Source organism: Esox lucius, chromosome 16 (assembly GCF_011004845.1).
Source record: "Esox lucius isolate fEsoLuc1 chromosome 16, fEsoLuc1.pri, whole genome shotgun sequence".
NCBI lineage: Eukaryota > Metazoa > Chordata > Actinopteri > Esociformes > Esocidae > Esox > Esox lucius.
This window is the reverse complement of record NC_047584.1, coordinates 20,131,850-20,159,170: the sequence shown is the minus strand read 5'-3', so window position 1 is coordinate 20,159,170 and position 27,321 is coordinate 20,131,850. Positions and strand designations below refer to the sequence as shown.

Sequence of the window (27,321 nt, the reverse complement as noted above, 5' to 3'; positions counted from 1 at the left end):
CGCCGACGGCCTGATGACAGTCAGTGACAGTTATCTCCGTCCAAACACGTTTTTGTATGTAATCAATCACAGTGGGATCAATGCACACTTCCTTCCGAAGTCTTTCTGAACTGACGCCTGCATCAGTCCACATACCCCCGTACGTTTAAAACATCTTAGAAACTATACTGAAGTATTTTTGGGAAATACCATCTGAAATGGCACCCTATTCTCTACTCAATGAACTGCATTACTGCTTTTCACAGAAAAGATCTCTAATAAGGTAAGGGAAGATGATGCCATTTGTAATGTACATTCTGTTGACGGAGTGTCTCATGGACAGATGGTACCTGTGAAGTGCACTTACCCTGTCTTCTCACGCTCACTACAAGGTCAGGGCGAAGAATGACCCCCCTGGTGTTTTATGGTCGGCCGGCTTACAAGTTGAGATGAAATGGCGCATCTGATATGCAGAGCTGTGTCATCCTCATTCCCTCCCTACCTCCTGTCCACTGCTCTTTGGATGGAGAGGATCTGTGGGATTGGAGGGCAGCCTGCGTATCTGTCTGTCAGACTGCTTTACTCCAAGGAGCTGGGCTGAGCCGAGGCAGGAGAAGACAGGGTTCCTCCGCTATGCTGAGAGGAAACAGCCTTGGTGAAGTTGAAACAAACGGGAAGCTGTCCATCCTGCCACCTGACAGCCAGGAACAGGCAGTAAGACATCAAGTAGCTCCCTTGGAGGGCAGCTCTACTCTAGGAGGCCCTTGGGTTACTCCTGTCCGCTTTCCCCCTCCGCCCGTGAACTGAGATGGTGCTTGAGCTGTGTGGAGACTCCGGAATGTACTTTGGAATGCTTGGTTGGTTCTGTGAGGACGCGGTGTCTCATCGTCACAGCAGGCGATAGTGGACCATGTGCGCTTGTTTTCTGAATCGTGTCGCTTTTGGACACGGTGGACTCACAAGGGGAGAGGGTTTCATAACACAACAGACGGGCTGTCCAGCTGAATGGACTGAAGATCCTGCAGGAAGAGAGAGAGGAAGAGAGGAAGAAGGAGAGAGAGGGAGGGACTGTGCAAGACAGTCTGTGCATATGTGTGTGTTTTCAGTTTTAACACACCCAGTGGGGACAAAAAGATCCAAAAGTAACATTTGAACTTCCTTGGTCCCCCCAAATAAAATGTATTTGGTAAGGGATTAGGATTAGGGCAAAAGTTAAAATGTGGGGATCGGAAAACATTTGATTTAGAATTTAGTTTTTCCACAAGGTTAGAGATGGTATGTGTGTTTGTGAGAGTGAGAGAAAGAGAGGGATTGGCATGGAGAGAGAGAGAGAGAGGCAGAGACAGGGAGATGGATCACATGGCTTTGTTGTGCTAACAATGTGGGGCCTTAGGGACATGTCACCTTATGTAATAGAAATCTATAACAAACCAGTACGTATGCTACTCATTGATTTGTAATCTACATGTAATGACTTGTTGATTGGCAGTATTATTGGTCATTGAAGTTATGCTCATGTTCCGTGATTGATTGCTTTATAATGGACTAGGTAAACTGCTACATATTTTGGTCATATTGTAGATATCATTTGGAATGCTATGTAGTGAGCTTTTTCCTGCCTCTTGCCTAGTGTTAAAGGGAAATATGTGATGAATACTTTCACCATTGACTTTGTCACGCACAGTCCTTGGATCTATAGTTCTATTTGAGAGTGGTTCTCCAGGCTAATTTTTCTGCATTTTACCAAAGAAGTGGTTGGATGCCTGTCCGATCTGGTTTTTGACTCCCTGATCTTCCCATCATGCACTTGAATCAGATGGGAAGTGACTGTTGTCCCTAGCCGTGAAGTTGAACCCTTCGTCTCACGGACTCCATGCTGTGGCGTAGTGTGGAGAATGCCCTGGGTCCTCCAGCTTGTTGTTCCGCTGCCACTGTGTTGTGATCGATGCCCTCGCCTCGCCTCTTCCCCGTGTGTTTTCTCTCCGGTCGAGTAGTTCAAGAGAGATAGCTGTAGGAGAGCGTCTGGGCACTGATGTGAACATGTACTGTGTGTAGTGCAAAGTCAATGGCAGGGAACGAGTGCTGGATGCCTACCTACGGTAATAGCTTTGTAATAGCCCTGAATGGTGTTCTGTGATTTGGAACAGCTCTCTTGAATAGACAATCAACTTTTTTCAATGCTCATATGCTGCACCAGCCTCAAACAACAATATTGAAGCCCAATATGTTACTACAGTATGATAAAAAAGCCTTACAGTCATTTGTTGGTACAGCGTACTGCAGCAGAGAATAATTTTTTCATTACTGTTTCCTATTCGAATGGCATCAACTTTCCTTGAACTTTGAGAAGAAGAGAGAGCTCGTCTTTGTGCCATGGTCGGGCAGTAGTTATGTGTTCCTTTTATACCAGGAATGTAAATCTCTTAATGAGATTACGGAGATGAAAGGTGACTTTCTGAATCTTGTCCTGACCTGTCTCTCTTCTATTCCTTTACAGGTTCCTTCAGGACCGATGGGATTAAGGCGTGTGATGTCCTGGCGGTGCTGAAAGAGAAAGTGGCCTTTGTGTCAGGTGAGTGTGTGTCCGAACTACACAGGGGGTAGTGGTCCATTGGGGAGGGAGTCTGCGATAATGTAGCTCGACTAATCCACTAGGGAACATCTTAGGGAGGTTTCTTATATTCTGGCCAACCGTGTTTATGGTAGACCTTACCGTAAGACCCATGCTGAGAAATGTCCCATGACAAGCATGATTAGTTGCACATGCAAAGCATGTTGACATTTAACCATCAGCACATGTCCAGCATGTGTGGGAACCTCATGTTACATATATTCTCCTTACATAGGGTTCCTTTTGCGCAAATGGTTGCGAAAACCTTTCCGACAGAAATGCTTTGAAAATAGTGTGCCTTCGGAAAGTATTCATCTTCCTTAACTTTCTCCACATTTTGTTGGGTTGTAGATTTATGATTCATCAAATCATCTTACACACAATATCCCAAAATGAAGAAGCAAGACACATAGGCACTGTCTTTAACCACTACGCCACGGCATTACACATTTCAGGAGTCGCTAGACTCCATTCAGTCTAGCGACAGTGTTAAACTGATTAACGTTTCTTATTATTTTTACCTCCACCCCAAATAGCGTCTATGAACTGTAATGCTTTAGCCACTGGCTGTTTTAACAGCTTATTAGCCAGTAAGGCTTACTAGTATCTACTAACTTCCTAGGAATAATCATAAGAATTTAGCAATTGCTAGCGAGACAGAAGATGAGCTTTTCCATGCAAGAAACAGTCACAATATAACCGTATACAGTTTCAGTTAAGGCTTACTATAACGCAACTACTGTATGTTAAGCCAGCAAATGTGTTAGTCTACCCTGATCCAAAACGCATGCACGGATGCGTACTTCGAAAATCCATCAGAAACAGTTGCATTATAACAGTAAACTGTTTTATTTCAGGCTTACTACAGTGTAGACACTATTGGTTGTAGCCAGCAAAGTTTTCGTGCATACAGAATAATAATAATGCATACTTCACTTCGCCTGCAAGGAGATATGAACTCGGGACCTATAGTTCACAAGTCCGCTTTTTCAATCACTACGCTATTTAACAAGGGTCGGTCGGTCAGTCGGTCGGTGGGTGGGTGGGTGGGTGAGTAAGTCACTCACTCACTCACTCACTCAGTAAGAGACATTCGCTCTTTAATGAGTCAGGGTTTCCAAACTTTTGACTCATACTCTGTATATGTACAGTATGACTATATAGTTTAATACCGATATTTAATAATGATTCCCTGCATTATTCAGTGAAGATAAACAGACATTAAATCAACTGTTTAGAATATGAGCTACCAGAAACTGACACAGGGATTTTGCTGGTCCCAGTCTGCCATTGTTAAATTCTATGCTTGAGGAGATGATCACTTCGTTTAGTGATTTAGTTATGCAAAAAGGAAAGATATCCCTCCTTTATGTTTAGTTAGGTCCCACACTGTTTTAGATGCCTTATTCGGTGCTCCAACTGCGTCTCCTAAACGTCATGGTGAACGTCATGGTATGATCGGACAAGAGGTACCACACGCGGGACATCTGGACGTTACGTGTTTGGCCTTTAGCTTGGACCGGTTGTAAGTTGACTGACCATGGAGGCTGCTGAAAGAGTGAAGCAAGAGATCACTTATCCTATGGTCTTTTAAGGAGAAGAGCCTTAGAGCAGAGTTTAACCACGAGAAACAGCCTTACCATTCACATGTTAGGCTCTTGAGATTAGTCTCAGAACCGCCTTATGGGGCCTGTTCTTAAGTAGGGCGCTATATGGGTAATCACGCACATTATCACAGCTAGCATCTTTATCCCTAGGGGTCTAGAACCTACTGAAGCTTTGGCAATGATGTCACCCTGGAACATGCTTGTTACAGAGATCAACTGTACAGTGGCAGACCTTGGTTGAAATACTGTTCAGAATAGTTCAAATCATTTGAGTGTTTGCTTCATCCTGTCTGTGTCACACCCTGACACCATTCACCTGTGTGGTCTTGTGCTCCACCCCCACCAGGTGTCTCCCATTATCCCTGATCCCACCTGCCGTCTGCCTGTACATTGCCTTTAGATTTTTTTGATATTAACTTTGGCTGCGTCTTGTCTCTGCTCCCCCCACATATCTGTGGTCCTAGGTCACTCATGACTCTGAGAACACAATCCCCTTATTGACATATGGACTGGAGCCCTTTCTGTCACGCCTGCTACCCACGCAGCCCACCTCAGCAGCTAACCTCCCTGGCCCGGAGGATGCCCCAGATCCGTCCTCTGTCCCGGCTGAATATCTGGATCTTTGGGAGGTTTTCAGCAAGCCCTGGGCCGTCTCCCTCCCTCTGCATTGGCCTTATGACGCTATCGATGTCCTCCCTGGGACCTCTGGATAGACCATAAAAATAGTACCTCCTTACCACCAAGCCGTTACGGACACGCTTGGTGGGGCTGCTTTTCACCCGTTGACTTCACTCTGTCATACCAAACCTTTTCAGGTTTTCCGCAAGCCTCTCCTCAGGCCTCCACCTTCAGTCCAATGGAGAGTCTGACCTGAATTTGGAGACCACCCTGTGTCACCTCGTATCGTCCAACACCACCCCCTGGAGCCGGTGGTCTGGGTAGAGAGATGCCCACAGCTCCCTTCCATCTTCTGCTATGGGCCTCCCTCCCTTTAAGTGATCCCTGGGCTACCAGCCTCCTCTCTTTCCCAGATTGAGAAGCGGACGTTGTCATATCTTGAAAAAGGCCTCTGCCACCCTCGTAGTTCACCCCACCTTCCACAGTCAAGCCTGCTCTAATGCACAATTTTGACAGGCAACTGACCTCACTTAATCTGACTTTTTTAGATTTGAATAATTTGAGAGTATTTGAACACAAGTCTAAGCAGCGGAAAAGGAAATATCCATGACCTTAATGCTTTTCCATACAATGTTGCTGGCCAGAACCACAGTTAGTTTGATGCTTCCAGCTGTGTGACTATAAACGACTTCTTGCTGTTTGTTTCATGGTTTTGACTCATCACTGAATGAACTAGCGTAACCAGACTAAATGCTGGTATAGAGTGCTGAAAGGGAACTTGAGCTGACTGGAGCACTGTTGTAAAAACAAGCTAAACGCCATGTAAAATGGTCTCATTTGGTATAATAAACAGAAGGCCGTCAGTAACTCAAGGCAGTTGTGTGGAGAGTAGATCTCTGCCTCTCCTGCTCTTTCACTTCTCTTTCTCTTTCTCCACTTCTCCCTCTCTCTCTTTGTCTCTGTGCTTGAGTTCAAATTGCTTGATTAGTACTTGTTGTATTTACATTTTGAATTATTAAAGTATCAATCAAGGACCAAAAGAGAAAAAAAAAGGCATTAGGCATTAGACATCTGCAGATTTCTTGGTCTGTCAGGCATTGACCACATGATATGGCAGGCAGCAATTTCTCTTTCTTTTCTTTTTTATCTCTCTTCCCTCAAACTCTCCCTCTGCTATTTCTCTCTTCTCATGGTCTCCCTGTTTCACCCCTCTGTCTTTCCACTGGGAGATTGAACTACTTGGGCGAGATCCACGCTGTTTCTCTCTCCCCAAAAGGCATCACAGAGAGGTTCCCCTGGTAGCGGCATAATATTGTAGGTCTATCTCTCTGATGAGGCCCAGTGTTTGAAAACACACGCACGCACGTAGGCTGAAGGTCGACGGGGCCTTGACGCTTAAAGTCTGGTGGACATTTGTCAGAGAGCCCAGAGAGGCGGAGGAGGCCCAGGGAGTTTCACCATCCAAGGGGGGATGCTGCTCCCCAAAAAGTGTCAACAAAGATCTGTCACTAGCAAGATCTGTGCTAGATAAAAGGCCCTGTATGCCCTCGCTCTGGGGCGCTCCAGTAAACCCCCCCCCACCCCCCCTTCCAGGGCTGCTCACAAATTCACATGAGCACCAGGAAGAAACAAAGGTGCAATTTACTCCACTCTTCAGTCTGGTCATGCATCTCTCCACACATGGCATGTGTTCTGAATGGCCCGGTACTCCCTATTTAGAATAGACAAGGGACATGTCAGCCTTGCTACTCCTCGTCCGTCACATCTCATGTCACTGGAACGGTTCATTTATAGTTCCACTTGAAAGCATGTCACTATTTGTGCATTGATTTCGGCAGTTTGGGCACATTCTTTTCTAGCTTCATTTTGTTTCACTTAAGTTTCCATACTGTGATTGTTCAAAATATTATGGTCCTCCATATGTCCCAGAGTAATATTACCCCCTTCCCCCCTTATTTCGAAGCAGAAGATTTAAGTATACTAACACCACATTAAACTGTGAGATAAATGGTTCAATGTGCCATACAACCGTGGTATACTGGGTCTTTTTTTTGGGGCATGGGGTCCTTACTGGGTCCTATACTGTGGCCTTAACTAATGTACTGTGCTGAAAAAAAGTTAATTCAGCCCCAGAAACATTTCTTCCTTGAGATGTTTGGAGATTAATATTGTCTTCATTTCAACATTTGAAGTTGTTCTACTTTAATAAATAAAAATGTACTTCACAATTATTTAAGCAATGAAATTAAGCAAAAATTCAATTTTTTTTGACAAAAACCGTTCAGGCGGTGTACATGCTTCCTCACTGCATCTTATATATAGGCAGTTTGTTTGTCTTGGCTCAGTCCCAATGGACAACGTATGGTGTCATCTGGGACGCAAATCCTGCTGTGTATGCACTTGACGCTCTGTGTGTATCTGTCACAGTGCTTTGGTACATGAGGATATCTCTGTTTTCCATGCTCCTGCAGGGGGACGCGACAAGAGGGGAGGTCCAATTCTGACCTTCCCTGCCAGGAGCAACCATGACAGAATAAAACACGAAGAGCTGCGGCGGCTGGTCACCTACCTCTCCACTGTGCCAAGGTAAGAACACTTCTTTTGCATCTGCTCTGAGATCAGTTTTGTCTTTCAGAGTGGAGCTGGTTCTAGGCCAACAATCTCATTCTAAGAGGCTAGATATAAATGGCTACTGGACTCGTCTCCATAGGGAGATGGAGAGATTTCTTGGTGCAGTACAGTGCAGCTATTTAGTTCACAGTTTTTTTTATGTCTACTGTCCTTTAGAAAAATCTTAATAACCTTCTGTGCAAGCAGTCTCCTGACACTCACATGAGCAATCCCTCACTCAAGACCTTCGTCAATATAGATCATAAACCTCACTGATCTGTCATCATTGCCAAGCAGTTGAGTGCACCATGTGTTTGAAGTATTATGTACTGTCTGGATTGACCATAACTGAATGCCAGTGGAATTGATGATGGGAATAGGAATGTAATCTGTGATAAACGTTCTGGCGTCAAGCCTTTAGGCTAAGGAAGGTGCTTAATGCTGCTTGCTTTTTGAAGCTATAGTATTTTGTCCTGTCTGTTTTACATAATGAAGACTCAATATTCAGAACCTTTTTTAAGATTATAGATTTTAAACCACTGCTTTAGCCTTTGTAGGCTATTTGCCATTTTACAAAGGTCATTGTGGGTGCTGTTTGTGTATGAACACATTATTATTGCATTTGAATTTGCCTCCTGCTTATCTGTGCTCAATCACATCCTAGAAAGACTGCCAGGACACAATACAGTTTGTGCCTTTATTATTATTATGAAATGACACAAATATCACACAAATTAAATATCTTTATTGCAAAGGAGAGAACAGAAATGGGACTCAATGAGGATGGAAAATGCTAAATAAAAAACAAAGAAATAGTTAAATCAACATACAACCTATGACGGAAAGGCACAAAACAGATAATTATCGAAAAAGCATTGTTAAATTAACAAATTATTTTAGCTTATCTTACCAACATGTAGCCAGGAACAAAATCAAATCAAACAAATTCCTTTAACTTTGTCTTGAGTGTAATATGATCTAACCAAAACTACTCAAAACAATTCCCCCTATTTGAATAATGGACCTTTTCCAACTGCTCCTTGAACAGAATGAATCCATCGGTATTTGGTGGAGCCGCGAAACCACAGGAGAGTGAGGCGACTGATAGCACCTGCTGCGCACACACACACACACACAACATACATACTTACATTCAAATAGGATTAAAACTTAACCAAGTTCGGTATGCGCATCAATACTCAAGGAAGGAGATAGCCCCTCCTTATCCACACAGCAAGGATGCCCACTATTGCTGATGTAGAATAGTACCACTCTATCGTCTTTGCTTTTGTCTTATTTAGACCTGCAATCTATAGCCCACACACAGCCAGCCTCTGTATGTGGCCTAGCTCGCGAACCCAATAGCCACAAGCCTTGACGGCAATGCCTCACCACCATTTACCCACACCCAGTAGCACTGCTAATGAATCCATCCATAACAGAGCTTTTGCTTTAACATTTCTCTCCTTTCCTTTCACCTCTGCTCAGGTTGTGTTTGGTGGTTATACCCCTACGTTTATAAAGGCCACGTCCCATGTGGCAACCCTATTGCCCATAAGGCTCTGATGAAAAGTAGGGCCCTACGTTGGAGGTAGTGTGCCAGTTTGGACCTATGTGAAGGGTATGCGCTGGTGTGTACATGGTGCATCATGAAAGCAGCTGGCTGTGAGCGTGTCCTTGAGGCTAGGCTAATGTAAACAATGAGTGCAGGGTCTTTCGCGGGACTCCCTCCCGCTCTCCGTCTCTCAAACGCTTTCTAGTCTTTCCAGGAGGGCCATTAAAGAGAGTCCCCGAAGAAAAACAACATGAGTGATTTATGGTGGCTCGGTAGAGCAGCTGCACTGTTTCCTTACTTGAGCTAGCGAGCAGAGGGTTTAATACACTTTCTGTACTTTGCAGATCGGATGTCTCGCTTTGATCCACATTCGAACGCATCCCTAATGATGCCCTATTCCCTTGGTCGGGCACCTACATTTCAGTAGGGGCCCTGAATAGGGTGCCATTAGGGACATTGGTGTTGCTCTGATGCAGCCCACTGGGAGTTTTTTTTAAGGGCATCAATAGGCACATGTATCATTTGACATGTTTGAGTTTAGCTCCAATTGGTGTCATCGCCGTTAATACAGTGCAGTCTTAATACAGTGCATTTGACATGACGGTAATGGAGTTAAAGTACAGAGTGACAACTTTCATTTCAGTACATTTTGTATCTAGTACCCCTCCCCATATAAGCCTACCAAAAGTATTTGGACAATAGGCTTCACAGCTGTCCGTTTTAGACAGGTGTGTTTGTTTGCATCATTAGTGCATGCACAAGAAATCTGTTAATCTTGATTCCAAGCTGATCTAGCATTATGTGTTATTTTGCTTAGCCTATCGTCTGACTGTTCTATAGGACAAGTTGTAGCCTATATTTGTGTGTTTACTGTTCGTGTGTTAAAACCTGTAGAAATCAATTTGGTGGGTGGGCAGATGTGTAGCCTAATGTAGATTGAGACCATTTAAACATTTATTAATTTATGAGACCAGCTATTGTATTTTATTTTATTAAACTACAATAGCTGTAATCAGCCATTACAACCTCAACCAGGCTGTGATGAGTCTGTTTAGACACGTCCTAGACAGGTTTAGCATACTGAATGTAGTATATTGTTTTGTGTGTTTTTGTGTAGTATATGGTTGTGTGTGTGTGTGTGTGTGCATGTGTGTCAATGTGTAGTATGCATTTGTATGTGTGCATGTCTCAGATTCTGTCAGCCAAGCAGAGTGACAGGGCTACACTGAGTCTGTTCAGCCATTGATCAGACCTGGCAGTGGGCCGTATGAAGTTTGCTTCAAAGCCTCTCTGTGTAGCTCTGAACAAAGGCATGCTTAATGAGAGTTTAAAAAGCCAGCCAGCCTGGCCAAAGAACCAGGGAGAGTCTCCTTCAACTGATTCACCACCATCACAAACACATGTCGAATTCGGAGGAGAGGGGAATTAAAGAGTGGAGAGGGGGAGAAGGCCACATGGCCACACTTCTAGAGCTGTGCCGTCAGCCGTTGAGAAATGAGAGCCTCTCTCCCGACTCAAAGCAAAAGAGCACTTTTGTGGTTTTCTGTTTCTCTCACGTAACGTTTCATCTGTCTTTCTGTCGTATCCACGGGAGGTGCTGGAGTGAGCTGTGTTTCTCCTTCGGGTACTAGGTCTGGTTTTTCTTAATAATTTACAGCCATGTTTTCCAAACCTGGGTTCGCGACATGGAAAATGTTTGCCCATTTCCACTTTATTTTCACTCTTTCTATGCTGGTAGGTGATGTGTTTCTATATACTGGTTGTTGTATTGTTACAGTGAGAATTTGAGAATGATGAAGAAAAGGTTAGCTTGGCTCCTGCAGTAGATGTCTACAATGAATTATGAAAATGTGTCTATGTTATTAAACACTCCAAAACACTCTTAATCAACTGGTATTACACGGCAAAACTAATCTGGGTATTGTCTCTGCACACTTTTAAAATGTTTACTAAAATGTTTATAGTGATTATAGATGCTGATGCTGTGGAAAACAATTTCCAGGACCCTGAGTTTTTCCTGATTTTTTTCACCTAAACAAGTACAACACTGGACCCAAAACTGTAGGGATTTATAAGTGATGTAACATTTTGATATGGGCTGTGCTGGGACAAGAGTTTTTCTGAATAGGTTAATTGGTTTAAAAAAAACTGTCTTCGTGGAGGATAAATACCCAGTCAACCTGCAGCAAACATGTACTTGTTCATATTCATTACATTTTAAAGATGGACCAACAGGGGCTTTCCTATACACAGACGTTGAGGGGGGAATATGATTGGACAATACAACTCACAAGGCTGAGCTAGCTTTATGTGGGTTTGCAGTCCTGTGCTAACTGTAGACCTCATCAAAAATGCACTATTGTGTTTGCTGAATATTCTAATAATTTTAGTAAGACTTTGTCAAACCAACTTAAACCACATTTGAACCCATTTACATGTTTTCACAAACAAATGGGGTAAAAATGCACATTACCGCATTGTTTGCCTTGGCCAGAAAGACCAGGAGCATATTTACTAGACTAGACTGTATGCAGCTGCTGTTAATAGTCCACAGTAGATCAGATGGAAAGATCATACTGTTTCCATGCAATGCAGTGTGTCAGATCCCACATGTTTAGGTGTAGGCTACTACATTCATGTAGGTATTTGCTTGGGTCTGTTGGGAGTGATGCGTTGTTGCACTCACTAAATATATACTGAAGGAATATGACAGCACTGTTTGTGTGTTTCGCCCCGGCCTGCACAAACTGTGATATTCTAAATCTGATTGGCCAATATGCAGAACCTGCAGCAGCTCACAAATGTGAACTACAAAGAAGTTGTTGCTGAATCATCACGAACAAAATCTTTGCCCCCTTTTTTAGAGCATGGCCTCAATATATAATAGCAAAAATAGAAATGTAACTTGTAAAGTGTTGGTCATATGTTTTATGATCTAAAATAAAAGATTCCACAAATGTTCCCTACTAACAATAAGCTTATTTCTTTCATATTATGTGCACAAATATGTTTACATGTTAGTGGCATTTTGGAAGCTTTCAGAAGCTGATTAAATAGCATGACCTTGTGGTCGGGACATTAAAAGGCCACTTTGTAAGTGAGGAGGTCTGGTACTTTAATTCCAAATGCAGTACAAAATGAAAATTGTGACTCCATATTTCACATGTTCAGTAGTATTGATTGTACTGCGGCAATATTGCACAAAATTGTCATATTATTTGTGTTTTCTTGGCAATATGAAGAAATGGTTTGGTCAGAGAATTAAGCCCTGGGGAAAACTGCCTCACTGAATGTCAAGGGCTCCTGTCTTTCTTGATTCTTTAACAGTTTTTGAATGTTACTCAAAACCTAGTAAATTCACTTTAATGGAAATTATTGTTATAGTAATTTTTTTGCTATCGAAATGGATGTTGAGAATAGTTTAATTTCCTTGGTTGCAAAAATCTGGTATCATGATACTCTACAATTTGGAGTTTTGTCACAAAACCCAATTCCACAGATATCTTAATATAGCTAGATAAAATGTATATTCCTTCCTCTACCGTAAGCCGCCACCTCAAATGCTTTAGAGAATTTTACAGTATGTCGAACTGCCCTAACCACTGCATGTAACCATGCCAGCCCAGGACCTTCACGTCTGGCTTCTTCACCTCTGGGTTCGTCTGAGACCAGTCACCCGGACAGCTGAGGACACTTTTAGTTTTCACAACCTAACACTTTCTGCACAAGCTGTAAAAGGCTGTCACAGGGGAAGCTCACATGCATGCTTTTTGTCTTCATTTGGGTCTTGACTTGACTGCTGTTTGCATCATAGCTGATTTCTGTGGGCTAATCCTCATGTGAAATCCATAAATCAAGATCTCATGAATGTAAAATAACAGCAATAAAACCTTGAAAATTGTGATGCATTCATATTTTTCTTCATCTTGCTAAACTAAATCAAACGTGTTGCCTTGTCACATGCTGCCTCTCCACATCCAGCGGTCCAGGCTGTTAATACAGTAGCTGTATTGATCTAACCCAGTGCCAGTTGCTGGTATGTCAATGATATGGATGACCAGTACCACAATCTACCCAGCCACTTCCCCCAACAACCAGGCAGTTATTGGAATTCCCTCTCTGCATCCAGGACATTCTCTCTATTTATAATTTGCTGTGTTTGCTGTGATATTTACAGTGAATTTCAAACTACAGCATTAGTTTGTTCTGAACTGATTGGATTTACCCGAGCTTGCGCTGGTGAGTGAATCCAAACCCCGTCAATGATGTCATAGGATAACCACTTAAACATGTTCCCTCAGTTGAAACGGACTGAGCAAGTCAGCGTCTCTAACCACTGTGTCCAAAATGGGACCCAATATAGAGTGCTAAGTAGCCCTGGTCAAAAGTACCTCACCATACAAACGATAGCGTGCCATGTGGAATAGCGAAAGCAGCTCTTCCATGGCAATCATCGCGTCAGGCGTGACGGTCAGCGGCTCTGTTTTGGCGTTTCTGCCTACTTAGAAAACAGTGGCGTGTCCTCACGTAGCACCTCATTCAAGTCCAAGTAGTAACACCTCTTTCCTACGAGCGTGACTGTGTAAGGCTGGTTTCCTCTTCATCTTGCCCCGGTGAAATACTTTAAGGAGAAATCTTTTTCACAACAAATGGTGTTCTAATAGGGCCAGCTCCTGTTCTAATAGGGCCAGCTCCTGTTCTAATAGGGCCAGCTCCTGTTCTAATAGGGCCAGCTCCTGTTCTAATAGGGCCAGCTCCTGTTCTAATAGGGCCAGCTCCTGTTGTTGTAGGAGACGCTCTGTGCTGGTACTGATTAATGTGATGCGTCTTAAATGGTGCCCTGTACACTATGTAGTGCCCTGCGGCAGAAATGAACAGAGTGACATCATCCACTTAGCAACAGTAAAGTCTGGGGGAGGGAGAGGCTTTTTGTGATATTAAATGGGTCCCAAACGGATCCCCATTCCCTGTGTAGTGCACTAGGTTTTCTTTGTACATCCGTTGAAAGAAATGCACTAGACAGAGAATAGGAAGTTGTTCAGGATGCAGACGTTGCCTCTTGTGTAACCACCAGTGGTCCAGCGCAATTCAGAAGAACAATATTAATCCCAGAAGTAGGGGCTTGAGGAGGAGGGCATGCGGCAGGCTAAAGCAATTACAGGTTATTTTTATCTTCCAATCAAGCGGAAGTGCTTTTCAAGCATCCAGGGCCTAAGAATATACTAATAATAGTACTGCTTCCTTAAAACCTGTAAGAAAATTGAGGCCCTCTGTTGGGGGTGTTGAAACTGAAACCTGACGGAAACATTTGAAGAAGACATGCTCAGGAGGCGAGAATGTGATATGTGTCCGATAATTTGTATGATAATCAAGAACTACAGAGGTTAGCGACAATGACACGGCCTGTCAGATGAGAAATGAAAATTTGCGGGGAGGGATCGGATTGCACAGCACTCAGGGTAGGACCAGCCGGGTCCAATTGAAAAACGCTTGTCATTTAGTCACAGCAGTTACACGCTTCCAGCGGTGTAATAGCTTTAGCACAGAACCTGGCTGAGAGTCCAGGGGTGTCCAGGGACCCATTCCCTTCTAAATTGGCTGCGGGACATTAAGTAGGGCGGGCTGGTGATGTTGCATGGTGGGTGATGTCATCAGCCCCAGCCTGACTTAAGCTCCCAGGGAGCAGTTGTAATGTGTAGGGCATGTAGCATACTAACGGCTGGTTCTTTTTCTCTCTTTGTATTCCTCTGTCTCTCTTTCTTCCTTCCCTCACTCTGTTTTTCTCTATATTGTTCTTTCCTCTGTTCTTTTTTCCAGTGAGGATGTGAGTAAGCGGGGCTTCACTGTTATCATTGATATGCGCGGCTCCAAGTGGGACTTGATCAAGCCTCTGCTGAAGACCCTACAGGAAGCCTTCCCTGCTGAGATCTGCGTAGCTCTCATCATCAAACCCGACAACTTCTGGCAGAAGCAGAAAACAAATTTTGGCAGTGCCAAGTTCACATTTGAGGTAAGGAAGTGCTCAGGGTGTGAAGAATGGAGCTCTGTTTGTTTGGTGTACCTGGCCAGCCCGTAGACTCATTTATATTTCAATAGCATTGCTGTTTTGGTTATCACTGTACCAGACCAACATTTTCCACTAGTGGCATAACCATTTTAGTTTGTGGCACCAGCACATGATTTGGTCTCACAATGTTTTCGCCTACCGCACAATGATGTTGACCTGACAGGGACCATAATATACTTCATATTATTAGTAGTACTAGTTTACTCACTTGGCCAAAAACCTACTGGCAAAAACCTACTTTTTATTGGCAAGGACATTTAGTAAATGCATTTGAGTCATGCATGATTTATCTATATTTTCAGCTTATAGCCTAAGATGCTACATTTAGTTGGTATGGAACATACTAAAAAGCTATAAAACATTTTTATGTAGAATTGCATTTATTTTTGTTTCTAATGTACTCTCAAAATGTGACGTTGCCCATTCATCATTTATATTTGTTTTCTTCTTACAACAACTCCAATGCAAGGTCTATTTTCAGGCTACTTGATGTGCACATATTCTCTGCATGTGTCTTGCTCTTATCTGCTTCCCAGGCACCTCCCATCCCTATAATAACGGCAGGTTCAATAGTGGTGACATGAATTCAATATTAAGAGTTAAGATACACCCCTCACATTTTTGTAAATATTTGAGTATATCTGTTCATGTGACAACCATGAAGAAATGACACTTTGATACAATGTAAAGTAGTGAGTGTACAGCTTGTATAACAGTGTAACTTTCCTGTCCCCTCAAAATAACACAACACACATTAATGCCTGAACCGCTGGCAACAAAAGTGAGTACACCTCTAAGTGAAAATGTCCAGATTAGGCCCAAAGTGTCAATATTTTGGTTGCCACTGGGGTCCTCTTCCACTCCTCCACTCCTCACCGAGCTGGTGGATGTTAGTGACCTTGAGCTCCTCCACCGTTTGAGGATGCCCCACAGATGCTCAATAGGGTTTAGGTCTGGAGACATGCTTGGCCAGTCCATCACCTTTACCCTCAGCTTCTTTAGCAAGGCAGTGGTCGTCTTGGACGTGTGTTTAGGGCCGTTATCATGTTGGAATACTCCCCTGCGGCCCAGTCTCTCCGAAGGGAGGGGATCATGCTCTGCTTCAGTATGTCACAGTACATGTTGGCATTCATGGTTCCCTCAATGAACTTTAGCTCCCCAGTGCCGGCAGCACTCATGCAGCCCCAGACCATGACACTCCCACCACCATGTTTGAATGTAGGTAAGACACACTTGTCTTTGTACTCCTCACCTGGTTGCCACCACACACGCTTGACACCATCTGAACCAAATACGTTTATCTTGGTCTCATCAGACCAAAGAACATGGTTCCAGTAATCCATGTCCTTTGTCTGCTTGTCTTCAGCAAACTGTTTGCGGGCTTTCTTGTGCATCATCTTTAGAAGAGGCGTCCTTCTGGGACAACAGCCATGCAGACCAATTTGATGCAGTGTGAGGTGTATGGTCTGAGCACTGACAGGCTGACCCCCCACCCCTTCAACCTCTGCAGCAATGCTGGCAGCACTCATACGTCTATTTCCCAAAGACAACCTCTGGATATTACACTGAGCATGTGCACTCAACTTCTTTGGTTGACAATGGGGAGGCCTGTTCTGAGTGGAACCTGTCCTGTTAAACCGCTGTATGGTCTTGAATACTGTGCTGCAGCTCAGTTTCAGGGTCTTGGCAATCTTCTTATAGCCTAGGCCATCTTTACGAAGAGCAACATTTTTTTTTTTTCAGATCCTCAGAGGGTTTCTTTGCCATGAGGTGCCATGTTGAACTTCCAGTGACCAGTATGAGGGAGTGTGAGAGCGATGACACCAAATTTAACACACCTGCTCCCCATTCACACCTGAGACCCTGTAACACTAACGAGTCACATGACACTGGGGAGGGAAAATGGCTAATTGGGCCAAATTTTGACATTTTCACTTAGGGGTGTACTCACTTTTGTTGCTAGGCGGTTTAGACATTAATGGCTGTGTGTTGAGTTATTTTGATGGAAAGCAAATTTACACTGTTATACAAGCTATACACTCACTGCTTTACATTGTAGCTAAGTGTCATTTCTTCAGCATTGTCACATGAAAATATATACTCAAATATTTACAAACATGTACTCATTTTTGTGAGATACTGTAAAAGATAATAGTCACACTTTCCTCTTTAACGCTTTGACTTTCCTCTGTAACTAGAACACCGGTAGTTGCTTTTAAATCACAAATCCCTATGCCTATTAGAATGCTTCTCTCTTTCCTCTTGGATTGGATTGTAGTGAGAGGCAATGTTGTAAATTCACACAGCAGCTGACAGGCACTTTCATCCTCAGTTTGAGTAAATCAAGATAACAGAAAAAAAGATCTGTGGACCAAAAATTCAAGTTACAAAGTAATTTGTTTTCAGTGTCACTGTAGTGACCAAACAAACAAAATTCCAGTCAGGAATCCTTTTATCTTGATAAGCAAGTCATTTTAATGTTGTATTTCAGCCACAGTGAAATTGCATTTTTGTTTTTTTAATTGTGTTGTTTTCACTGGAGCAATACGCCACCACAGCCGTTCATTTTGATCTGTCTCTAAAGCGGACAGGAAACACAAAGCTGCATTTTCAAAGGGACTGGTGAGAAAAGAATGCAAAGAATGATAAACCCCCCACCGCTCCATTTTTCCATCTTCAGTGTCTGTAATGCTGTACAGAGGTCAGACATCAGTGTGCTAGGTAGTGTGAGGTTATGCACAGACTCTTTCTCATTCCTCCCCACCACACTGCACTCTAGTGCTAATGAGAAACAGAATTGTTGCATCCCAAATGGCAAGTCATTCCCTACATAGAGTCCTTTTCAAAATGATAAGTAGGGGGAATAGGTTGGTATTTGGACTGTGTTTCGGTTGCAGCATATACTCCTCTTAGCTGGGGTAACCCTAACAAGAGCCTCTTGTTTGTGTGTCGTTGACAGACTAGCATGGTGTCAGTGGAGGGACTGACTAAACTGGTGGACCCGTCGCAGCTGACGGATGACTTTGACGGCTCTCTGGAGTACAACCACGACGAGTGGATGGATCTGCGCGTGGCCCTGGAGGAATTCATGGGGAGCGCTGTGCACCTCCTGTCTCGCCTGGAGGACCTTCAGGAGCTGCTGGCCAAGAAGGAGTTCCCGGTGGATGTAGAGGGCTCGCGGCGCCTCATCGACGAGCACACGCAGCTCAAGAAGAAGGTGATTAAGGCTCCGGTTGAGGAGCTGGACCGGGAGGGCCAGAGGCTGCTCCAGTGCATCCGATCGTCGGACGGGTTCTCTGGGAGGAACTGCATCTCAGGTAGTGCCGACTTCCAGAGCGTGGTGCCCAAGATCGCCAGTCTGCTGGACAAGCTGCACTCGACCAGACAGCACCTGCACCAGATGTGGCACGTACGCAAGCTCAAGCTGGACCAGTGTTTCCAGCTCCGCCTCTTTGAACAGGACGCAGAGAAGGTGGGTGATCAAGCCCAGAGGTGCAATCGCAACAACAGAGCCGAGTTGATCTCTGAGTGAAACTGCGCTGACAATGAAAATCGGCCATGTCCATTTCAATACTTCATTGAAGCTTATGTAAACATGATATTGAGGATACATACAATCTCTGCAATGGAAATATCCAGAATGAACCCATATAACATATACGCAGGGGGTTTGTTAAGACAAATCAACTTGCTAAACATTTGCCTTGTATACATTAAGGCAGACAAACATTGACATGAATTTATATTAAAAAGGTTGCAGACTGATTGAGAGGTTTTGGCACATAAATATCCTTGAGCTTTTTATGCAAATATTTATCCTAGAGACATGGCTCAGTATGGAAAGGATAACAAACTTTGGGCTGGATGCGCTGTGAGGTCTGTGATGCTTCCCACATCGAATACTATCGCCTGATAAAACTCTATGAGCCCTGCTCAATTATAGTGCACCATATAGGGAACATGGTGCCATTTGGGACACGGCTGTTCTCTGTTTGTATGGAGTGCCTCAATACATAGAAACACTGCTGTGATGTTTGTGTTTATTTGAACGCATAAATGGCATATAATATGTTTTAAAGAGGATAAGGGTTTTTAGAAGATCTCAAGAAACCAGAATAGCTCTGTGGAACAATTCCCTGACATGCTATTTTTAGGGAATAACCATGTATTTTGCCTAATTTCTTAGTTACTAAGGTATTTCAGTATGGATATTAGAGATGACTAAATCATTTATTTTCATCTACGCACATCTCTTGACAGGGGCAGTAATTTCTTCCAGATGTTTCAAATGAACGTGTAATCATTTTGATTATTCGTTTTGGACTCTATAAATCCAAGTTATTAAAGGAAAACTTCATCCACCTCAGTTACTCCGAATCTCATTATGACTAACTCAACAACATCAATTATAATGCGAGCATACTACCTCTTGCGAGGACCGATTCCACATTGGCACATGTGGCCTTGTAAGAAATGGTGATGGTATTTTGCTGACAGTGATGATATAAATGCCATACAATATGTTTAAAAAAGTATTTTTGTACAGTTGAGTTGTACAGTGGTATAAATCACCGCCTTGCAGTACAGCTGTGTTATTTTGGCCCATGGTTCAAATTCTGGTTGGCTCATACCGACAGTGCTCTAGGATACAGTGGAGGAGATGCAGCCCAGGGTAGATGGATGGATGTCAGTCTTGTGCTAGGTTAGGTCTGTTGCTGTGAGCTCAATTCTCCTCCAGTGTGTGTGTGCCGGCAAAAATGGGGTTTGGATCAACTGACACGTCTCAAACTATTTGGACGGCACGGAATTGCCAGAGGAGAATTTATTTCCTGTTATGTCCAATTTGTGATAATAATAAATACAGTCCCAGTCAAAAGTTTGGACACCTACTCATTCAAGGCTATTTTTTTATTTTGACTGGAACTGTATAAAATGTATGGAAAGCCCACACAGCTAGTACGTACTGAGGATAAGTGATTCAATAAATCAATCATTTATAAAGCCCTTTTTACATCAGCAGTTGTCAAAAAGTGCTTTTAGAAAACACCTGGCCTTAAACCCCAAGGAACACACAATTTTAGTGTTGAATTTCAGTGGCTAGGAAAAACTCCCTAAGAATGCCAGAATTTAGGAAGAAACCTAGAGAGGACCCAGGCTCAGAGGGGTGACCAGTCCTCTTCTGGCTGTGCCGGGTGAACATATTAGGAGTACAGTTGTAATAATTAATAAATGCATGTGGGCTGAGTCCAGAGTCTATTTAAACTTAGTCCAAGGTCGGAAGCATGACCAGGACAGGGACAACACGGGGGAGGGGACAACCAGGGGGAGGTGGACGTGGGAGGCCCCGGACAGGGCCCAACAGGTAGGAAATCAATCCACCCACATTGCCAAGCATCAACCAAAGGGACACCCACCAACCGCAACCATCCTGAATGAGGGCCGAGTATTGCCAGCAGAGTAGCGCCCAATTGCACAAGTGCGGAACAGAGAGACAACAAGAAGCCAGTGACTCCGCCCCCGAGAGGCATTGGAGGGAGGGCATCCCATTGGTTGTAAAAAGGTCACTATATTCACGTCGAGTAGAACAATGCCGGTGACTTCCCAAAATATTTCAACCCCTAGCTATACAATACAGTAACAATACAATATTCATTTCAATCTCTTTCAAAGCTTTCTGACACATTCCTCCAATAAAGCCTACAATGATGAATTAGTAGGGCAATCCCCTGTGAACTCTAAACAGAGGCTTTCATTTGGATAAGTGCAGTCAGTGCCTTTCCTAATGACAGCGGAGCCCCATGGTGCTGCTGATTAAGCTGGGGCTTGGTAATTATTCATTTCCTCGGGGTTCAATGCCAATCAAGGCCTGGCACGCGTAACCCGCTGTCCCTTCCTGTCTTCTCAGATTGGACCACCATTTGTTCCTAACACTGTTCCAGCAGCAAGTTATATAACCTGATCGAGGCAGATTCACTTTAGCTGCAGCAGTTCAGCTACAGGTCATATTGTGAGCTCAGATTCCACAAGACTGTTTTCAGTCTGATCCAACCGAGCAATTGGACAATCAAAGCGGCGTTCGCAGTTGCAACACCTGTACTCTAGTATTTCAAACAGCTACTCTAAAGACAGAGGACATTGTTAACACAGCACCTTTGAAGCCCCTGCATTATTAAGGGTCTTTAAAAAAAAAAAACACAATGCTCCCTAAATGAAATTCTGGGTGTGTAAGCTCTGTAAAGACTCTTCATATCTGTGTGGATCAGGATCAAAGAGAACAATAACAGAGGGTCTCTTCACTGAGAGGAGAGAGGGTTGGGGGAGGTTGGACATGTGTTTATTTTGCCAGCCATGAGGAGAGCCTCAGTAATGACCTCATGTGATCTCTGGTCAGCGTTCCAAATGGCACCCCATTCCCTACGTAGTGCTCTATGGGCCCTGGTCAAAAGCAGTACACTAAGTAGGTAATAGGGTGCCATTTGGAATGCAGAAAAGAACCGTTACTACCTCTGAATCAGAACCATTCATTTATTCCACATATTTTATCTAAAATAGATTTTTTTTAGAGAGGACAGTCTCAAGGTGTAAATCCATTTTGGAGCCTTTAATATATACAAATATCACTGTAGTGCAAACAAATGGATTCTTTCAAGAAACGGGTCATTTCTACACAGTACATTCAGCTTTGGGATGTGGACGAAGCCATTGGTCATTTAGGATATAGATGTAAAGTGACAGTTGCTCATATGTCTTTCTCTCTCCAGCTAGTTATCCTACTTTTTCAAGTGAACATGATAGGTAGTCATTTATCAGCAACTTACTGCACTGAGCCAGAGTTTGTCTCCCCCACCAAATATCTTAGAGTCATTTAGCTAATTAATTATTTGGCAAGCTCCTCCCAATTTGATTTGTAAGTTGATAGATTTAACTGTCAAGATATGATTTCATAAGCGTGACAAGTAGGGGAATTTGCAAATACATTATCAATCATATGGGCTTTCAAGTCTTTAACAAAGTACATTTCATTAAGTTCTATAAGACATTTTCATAAAACCTGCAATATATAATGATGGGTGGAAAAATCTATAAAATTCCATATTGGGATATTATTTTGGACAACATACGTACGCAGTATTATGTTTGGTTTTTTACTTGCACCAAAATAGTGTTATTCATTCATAGGTTCAACCCCATCTTCATAGGTTCAACCCCAAAGCACTTTAATTTAAATGACTGGCTGTCTTGTCCTTTGCAATTGGGTGACTAATACATCAAATGGCAAAAAGCTCACAAAATGTAAATGCAATCTATAAAGACTAATGAGAACAGCAATATATAGTGTATTTGCTCTAAAGTATTGTATTACTGTCATGTCTTGAGGTCCCTGGAAATGTCCAAAACGAATACAAAGGATGTCTCAAGATATGAAGCACTGCTTACACTACTGGGTAAATGTAGGCTGCATTTAAGAGTTTGGTGCCATATTTAGCCACATTTCAGGTACAATATTTTTGATGAACAATATAAATGTTTAGGTGGGGATTTCACATATCACTGACACATAGTGCTGTTGTACAAAAGGCTATGGAGAGCTAATATATTACTGAGGTCATTATGATACCTATGATTCCAATATCACAGCTGTTAAAATTGTTTTTAACTTCCAGATTTTCTGTTTTTGCATATTCTTGTCACTGAATGTTTGTAGATCTTTAGAACAAAAACATTAAATTCACCTGAATGAACTTATTTAATGAGCAAAGTTTTTGCTCCACGTGCAAATGTGATTGTCCCCTTACACACAATAACTGGTTGTCAATGACTGGGACCAAACACTTTCCAGTAGTTGTTCCTTAGAATCTTAAATCACCATGAAATGATTTTGACCCGTTCCAGAACTCTTTCAACTGATCCACATCTGCAGGTGTTTTCAGTTTCAGGTCCTGACACAACATCTCAGTTTGGTTTAGGTCTGGTCATTGATTAGGCCATTCCATTACGTTATATTTAATGCTACTGGAAGCGTTTGGTTGGAGTCATTCCACACAACCTGGTATTGAGTGTAAGAGGGCAATCTGTATTCAATCTATCTGTTACATCAGCAAAAACACATCACACAACGAATTCCTTTTATGAGGACCTCTATTGGAATGCAGCGGCCTGAGGTCATACCACCGTCAGTGTTTATTACCGGCTTGATCAAACCTGATTAAAAATAATTTGTTCTACAGTCGCAGGCTCTTCAGAGCAGGGATGTAAAGCCTCTGGCGCTGACCTAGAGAGGTCAGTGCCAGCGGCTGTCCCTGTTTCACCAAAAAGCCACGCTTGTCATGACACTGTGTTTTTAACTAATTTAAATCGATCGTGTAATTACATCGCCAGTGTAAAGGACTGAAGTATCAAGTAATTCACTGAATATTTTTCAGCCAAACTCTAAGGATCTCATCATCTCTAAGGATGTCTATCAGTTACGTTGGTTGTAGTGCAGGACATGGTGCTTGCAGTGCCAGAGTTGTGTGTTTGATTCCTTTGGGGGGGGGGGGGGGCAGTACAAATTTGTTCTGAATAAGCACATTTGCTAAATGGCTGAAATGTTAAATGTTGTTATTATAATCGATGGCTGTGTGTATAATAAAATAACACGCTGTATACAGTATATGCCATTTATTCAGGGATTTTATTTATCTGTTTGTGGCCAGCCAACCCACGACGCCGGTGTTTTAGCTTAGCCGCGCAGGACCAGTTACCTATCCCAACGAATAACTGTTTGTGTTCCCCCAACAGATGTTTGACTGGATCAGTCACAATAAGGAAGTGTTCCTTCAGAGCCACACAGAGATCGGAGTCAGCTACCAGCACGCCGTGGACCTCCAGACACAGCACAATCACTTTGCCATGAATTCTATGGTATGTGGCACGTGAGAACCATGTGTGCTTTGTGAGGACTCTGGTATGTGAGGACTACAGTGTTTGATGACTTTCTCTGCTGACTATGTGGACGTAGGATCTAATAATACAGATGATGTCAGTGGTCTTTGAATCGTGCCGTGATGATTTCACTCTGGATGAGCACCAGTTGAATTATGGAAAAACAGACTAGCCGACGGTCTCTGAAGGGGTCGAAAGGCTATCCATTTACTGGATTAATAGTTCTATTAGGGTTGTTAACAAAAACCAAAATAAATGTTCCTCCCCGTTTGACAGCTATCATTGATGTAGAACAGGTCACTGGCCGTGGAGTTAGTTTTACATGCGAACTCCCACTCAGATAAATATTGCTCCACTACAGTAACATCAGGCTTCGGCAATGTTGATGTGATTACCTCCGGTTTCGCCTGTAACATGGGATTTATAATAACTATTACAAAGCATCCAAATGCATACCTTTATATGCATACCAAATGCACCAGTTCTGATAAGAACCCCATAAGCCTAACTAGTGAATAGGGTCCCATTTGGGATACAAAATTGGGTGCCGTTTTGCTCTGACAGAATGGAGACATTTCTGAAACTATTTGGATGAGAAGCCATTTCTGTAGGAAACACACGCCAAGAGTCTTACACGCCATGTACACACATGCACATTTGACTGCCGTAATAACACTGAGCTATTCCAGTAATACATGGTGGATCCTGCCATCTCTCCTCAGCTCTGTGTGTCAGGGACTAGGCATGTGCAGTTCTGCACTCACACAGGAGACCCTTCACATCAGTTGTGTGTGTGTATATGTATTTGTTTATTTCTGTGTGTGTTAGTGGTTTTGTTAGTGTGTGTGTGTGTGTGTTGGGGGGTGGGGGTTGTGTGGCTCTGTGCCCTCTTTCCTCTCCAGTCTTCTCCAGCCTGCTGTGTCCCCATCACCCTGCTGCTGGACTGGGTTGCACACTGCACTATACTGTGCAAAAACCCTCCCCACACAGAGGCTTGGCTTTCTGTATTTCTAACTAAGCCGTATGAATAACACTAACATTTACTAGTATTACTATCATTACTGCTGCTTATGCTATCTGTAGATACTAACACTATTAGTACTATTATAATTACTATCTTTACTAATACTAAGATCTCTACATACTAACACTATTAGTACTATTATAATTACTATCTCACATGCCATGTTCAGGTATAGCCTTGAATGTTGGATTTTGAAGTGATAGAGCTACAGGTAGAGCCAGAAACGCTGTATAGACCTGGGTTCATCAGATCAACACCCTTTTCTGGTCTGCTTGGATTATGTTGTGTGTATGGGCGAAGAGAAATATAATACATTTTCTTTTCTTTAATTTATGTAGATCCTGAATTTATTTAAATAAATATTCCGTTGCTAAGGTGCATTTCAGAATCTTAAGTACACCAAATATATGTTATACTGTATACATTTTGGAGTGAAACATAGATTAAATAGTTGATGTAGTACATAATTCGTGTTTTTGCTTATCAACACCACTTGAATAATTAATTGCAGAAGTTATGCAAACATTTAGGAGTGCATTTTTGCCAGACCGCTTAAGCGGAACCGGCCAAGTAGAGCAAATCTGACTGACAGATTACCCCTTGTTAAATAGCGTAGTGGTTAGGGATGCTTTTTGGTGCATTTTCGAAGTACGCATCCGTGCATGCTTTTTGGGGTAATAGGCTAGATCACCCCCTTGGGCAGAAAAAGAGTAGGGGTTTCTACGATTCTCACGTCTTTTCACTTGACAAAAAAGTCAGTTATAGTTACCTATATTGATTTTTTTTGTATCAATGTCATTCACGAATGAAAGAAAGAAAAACATGGTGTTGTGCCATGAAATGGATTTGGAAGTATAAAGTTCATATTCAGTGTCGCTAGCAATCGCTCAGTTCTTATGACTATTCCAAGTAGTAAATTAGTAGATACTAGTAAGCCGATTACTGGCTAATAATTACTGGCTGAACTACGTCTCCCACATGACAGGCTGTGTCTTTAACCATACTACTGTAGATGAATGAAATGAAACATACTGTTTATCATCATGTGTCTCTCTTGTCTCTTGGTCCAGAATGCCTACGTGAACATAAACCGGATCATGTCCGTGGCGTCGCGGCTGGCTGAAGCGGGCCACTATGCCTCACAGCAGATCAAACAGATCTCGGCCCAGCTGGACCAGGAGTGGAAGAGTTTCGCCGCCGCCCTGGACGAACGCAGCACAATCTTGGCCATGTCGGCAGTCTTCCACCAGAAGTCAGAACAGGTGATGCTACGTTCAAACCCCTGGTTGTCGCAGCCCTGAAGCCTTACTATTATTAATTACTGTTGTTGTTGACTGAGAACACATTCTCACTTACAGCAACAGACAGGGTTATAGCTACAGGGGGAGAAGAGCGGATAAATGAGACAATTAGAGGCTGGAGATTGATTTGGTAGCCATGTTAGTATGAGGGCTGGATTTGAAGTCTGAGCACGTAACTCAGACCTTTGTGAATTGGGGTTGGTAGGGAGATTTGCATGAAAGCTCAAGGCATGACCATCCCTCTAGTGAGACCTCAGCCCACAGGCAATGTGAGACTGAAATGTTTGTGTGTTTCCCTGGCTGCTGCTGTGTGGAGATAGTTAAGGTGGACATTCGTTTCCGTGGCAGCGGGGCTGTGATGTGTGGTGTTTGGGGCTACAGGTGTGCCTCTTCTCTGTGGCTGTGTTGCTTTACAGAGGTGAAGGGCTGGGTTCCTTGGCAGGCGGCTGGTGGAAACACTGCGGCCTGTCAGAAAGCACTTAGCCACTGATCCAGGGTTACCTCAGCCTCTGGTAAAGACTCCCTGTCTGCTGCACTCCCTCCCTCCCCTCTTGGCATACCCTCCCACCTTCCCCCAAACTCTGCCTCCGTCCCTCGCTTCTTGGGGCGCTGTTGTGGGGCTGCCTCAGTAGCTGAGAAGAGAGAAACATATGCACTCACCACTGAATGACTCAAATGTCACGCATGTTGTATGAATGCCTCTGTCCTGTTGGGTTAATGTGACTCCTGGCCCCCTCCCGTGTCCACACAGTTCCTAGCGGGGGTGGAGGCCTGGTGTAAGATGTGCAGTGAGGGGGGGCTGCCTTCAGAGATGCAGGACTTGGAGCTGGCCATCCACCACCACCAGACCCTCTATGAACAGGTGACCCAGGCCTACACCGAGGTGAGATACCTTCGTGACACACATTCCCTCAGATCTTGTGTCACGCTAATGGCAGTTTGTGTTGCTAATGGCTTCTGTCCGTGTTGTCTTTTTGTACATTAAGAGATGTCCATACTGTATGTTTATGTTTATTAAGAGACT

At 43.3% G+C, this 27,321-nt stretch overlaps 1 protein-coding gene across 4 annotated transcripts in view; it reads left to right on the top strand.

Annotated features, from left to right (window-relative positions):
• The window catches only part of kalrna (kalirin RhoGEF kinase a), a 175,677-nt gene that overhangs the window by 64,452 nt on the left and 83,904 nt on the right, over positions 1–27,321 (top strand). For all 4 annotated transcript variants that reach the window (XM_020054882.3, XM_010879791.5, XM_020054883.3 and 1 more), the window contains exons 2-8: positions 2,477–2,551; positions 7,287–7,401; positions 14,798–14,990; positions 18,007–18,519; positions 23,829–23,951; positions 26,067–26,258; positions 27,049–27,180. In XM_020054882.3, coding sequence (XP_019910441.3) covers positions 2,477–2,551; positions 7,287–7,401; positions 14,798–14,990; positions 18,007–18,519; positions 23,829–23,951; positions 26,067–26,258; positions 27,049–27,180 — 1,343 coding nt within the window. The remainder of the gene's footprint in view (positions 1–2,476; positions 2,552–7,286; positions 7,402–14,797; positions 14,991–18,006; positions 18,520–23,828; positions 23,952–26,066; positions 26,259–27,048; positions 27,181–27,321) is intronic.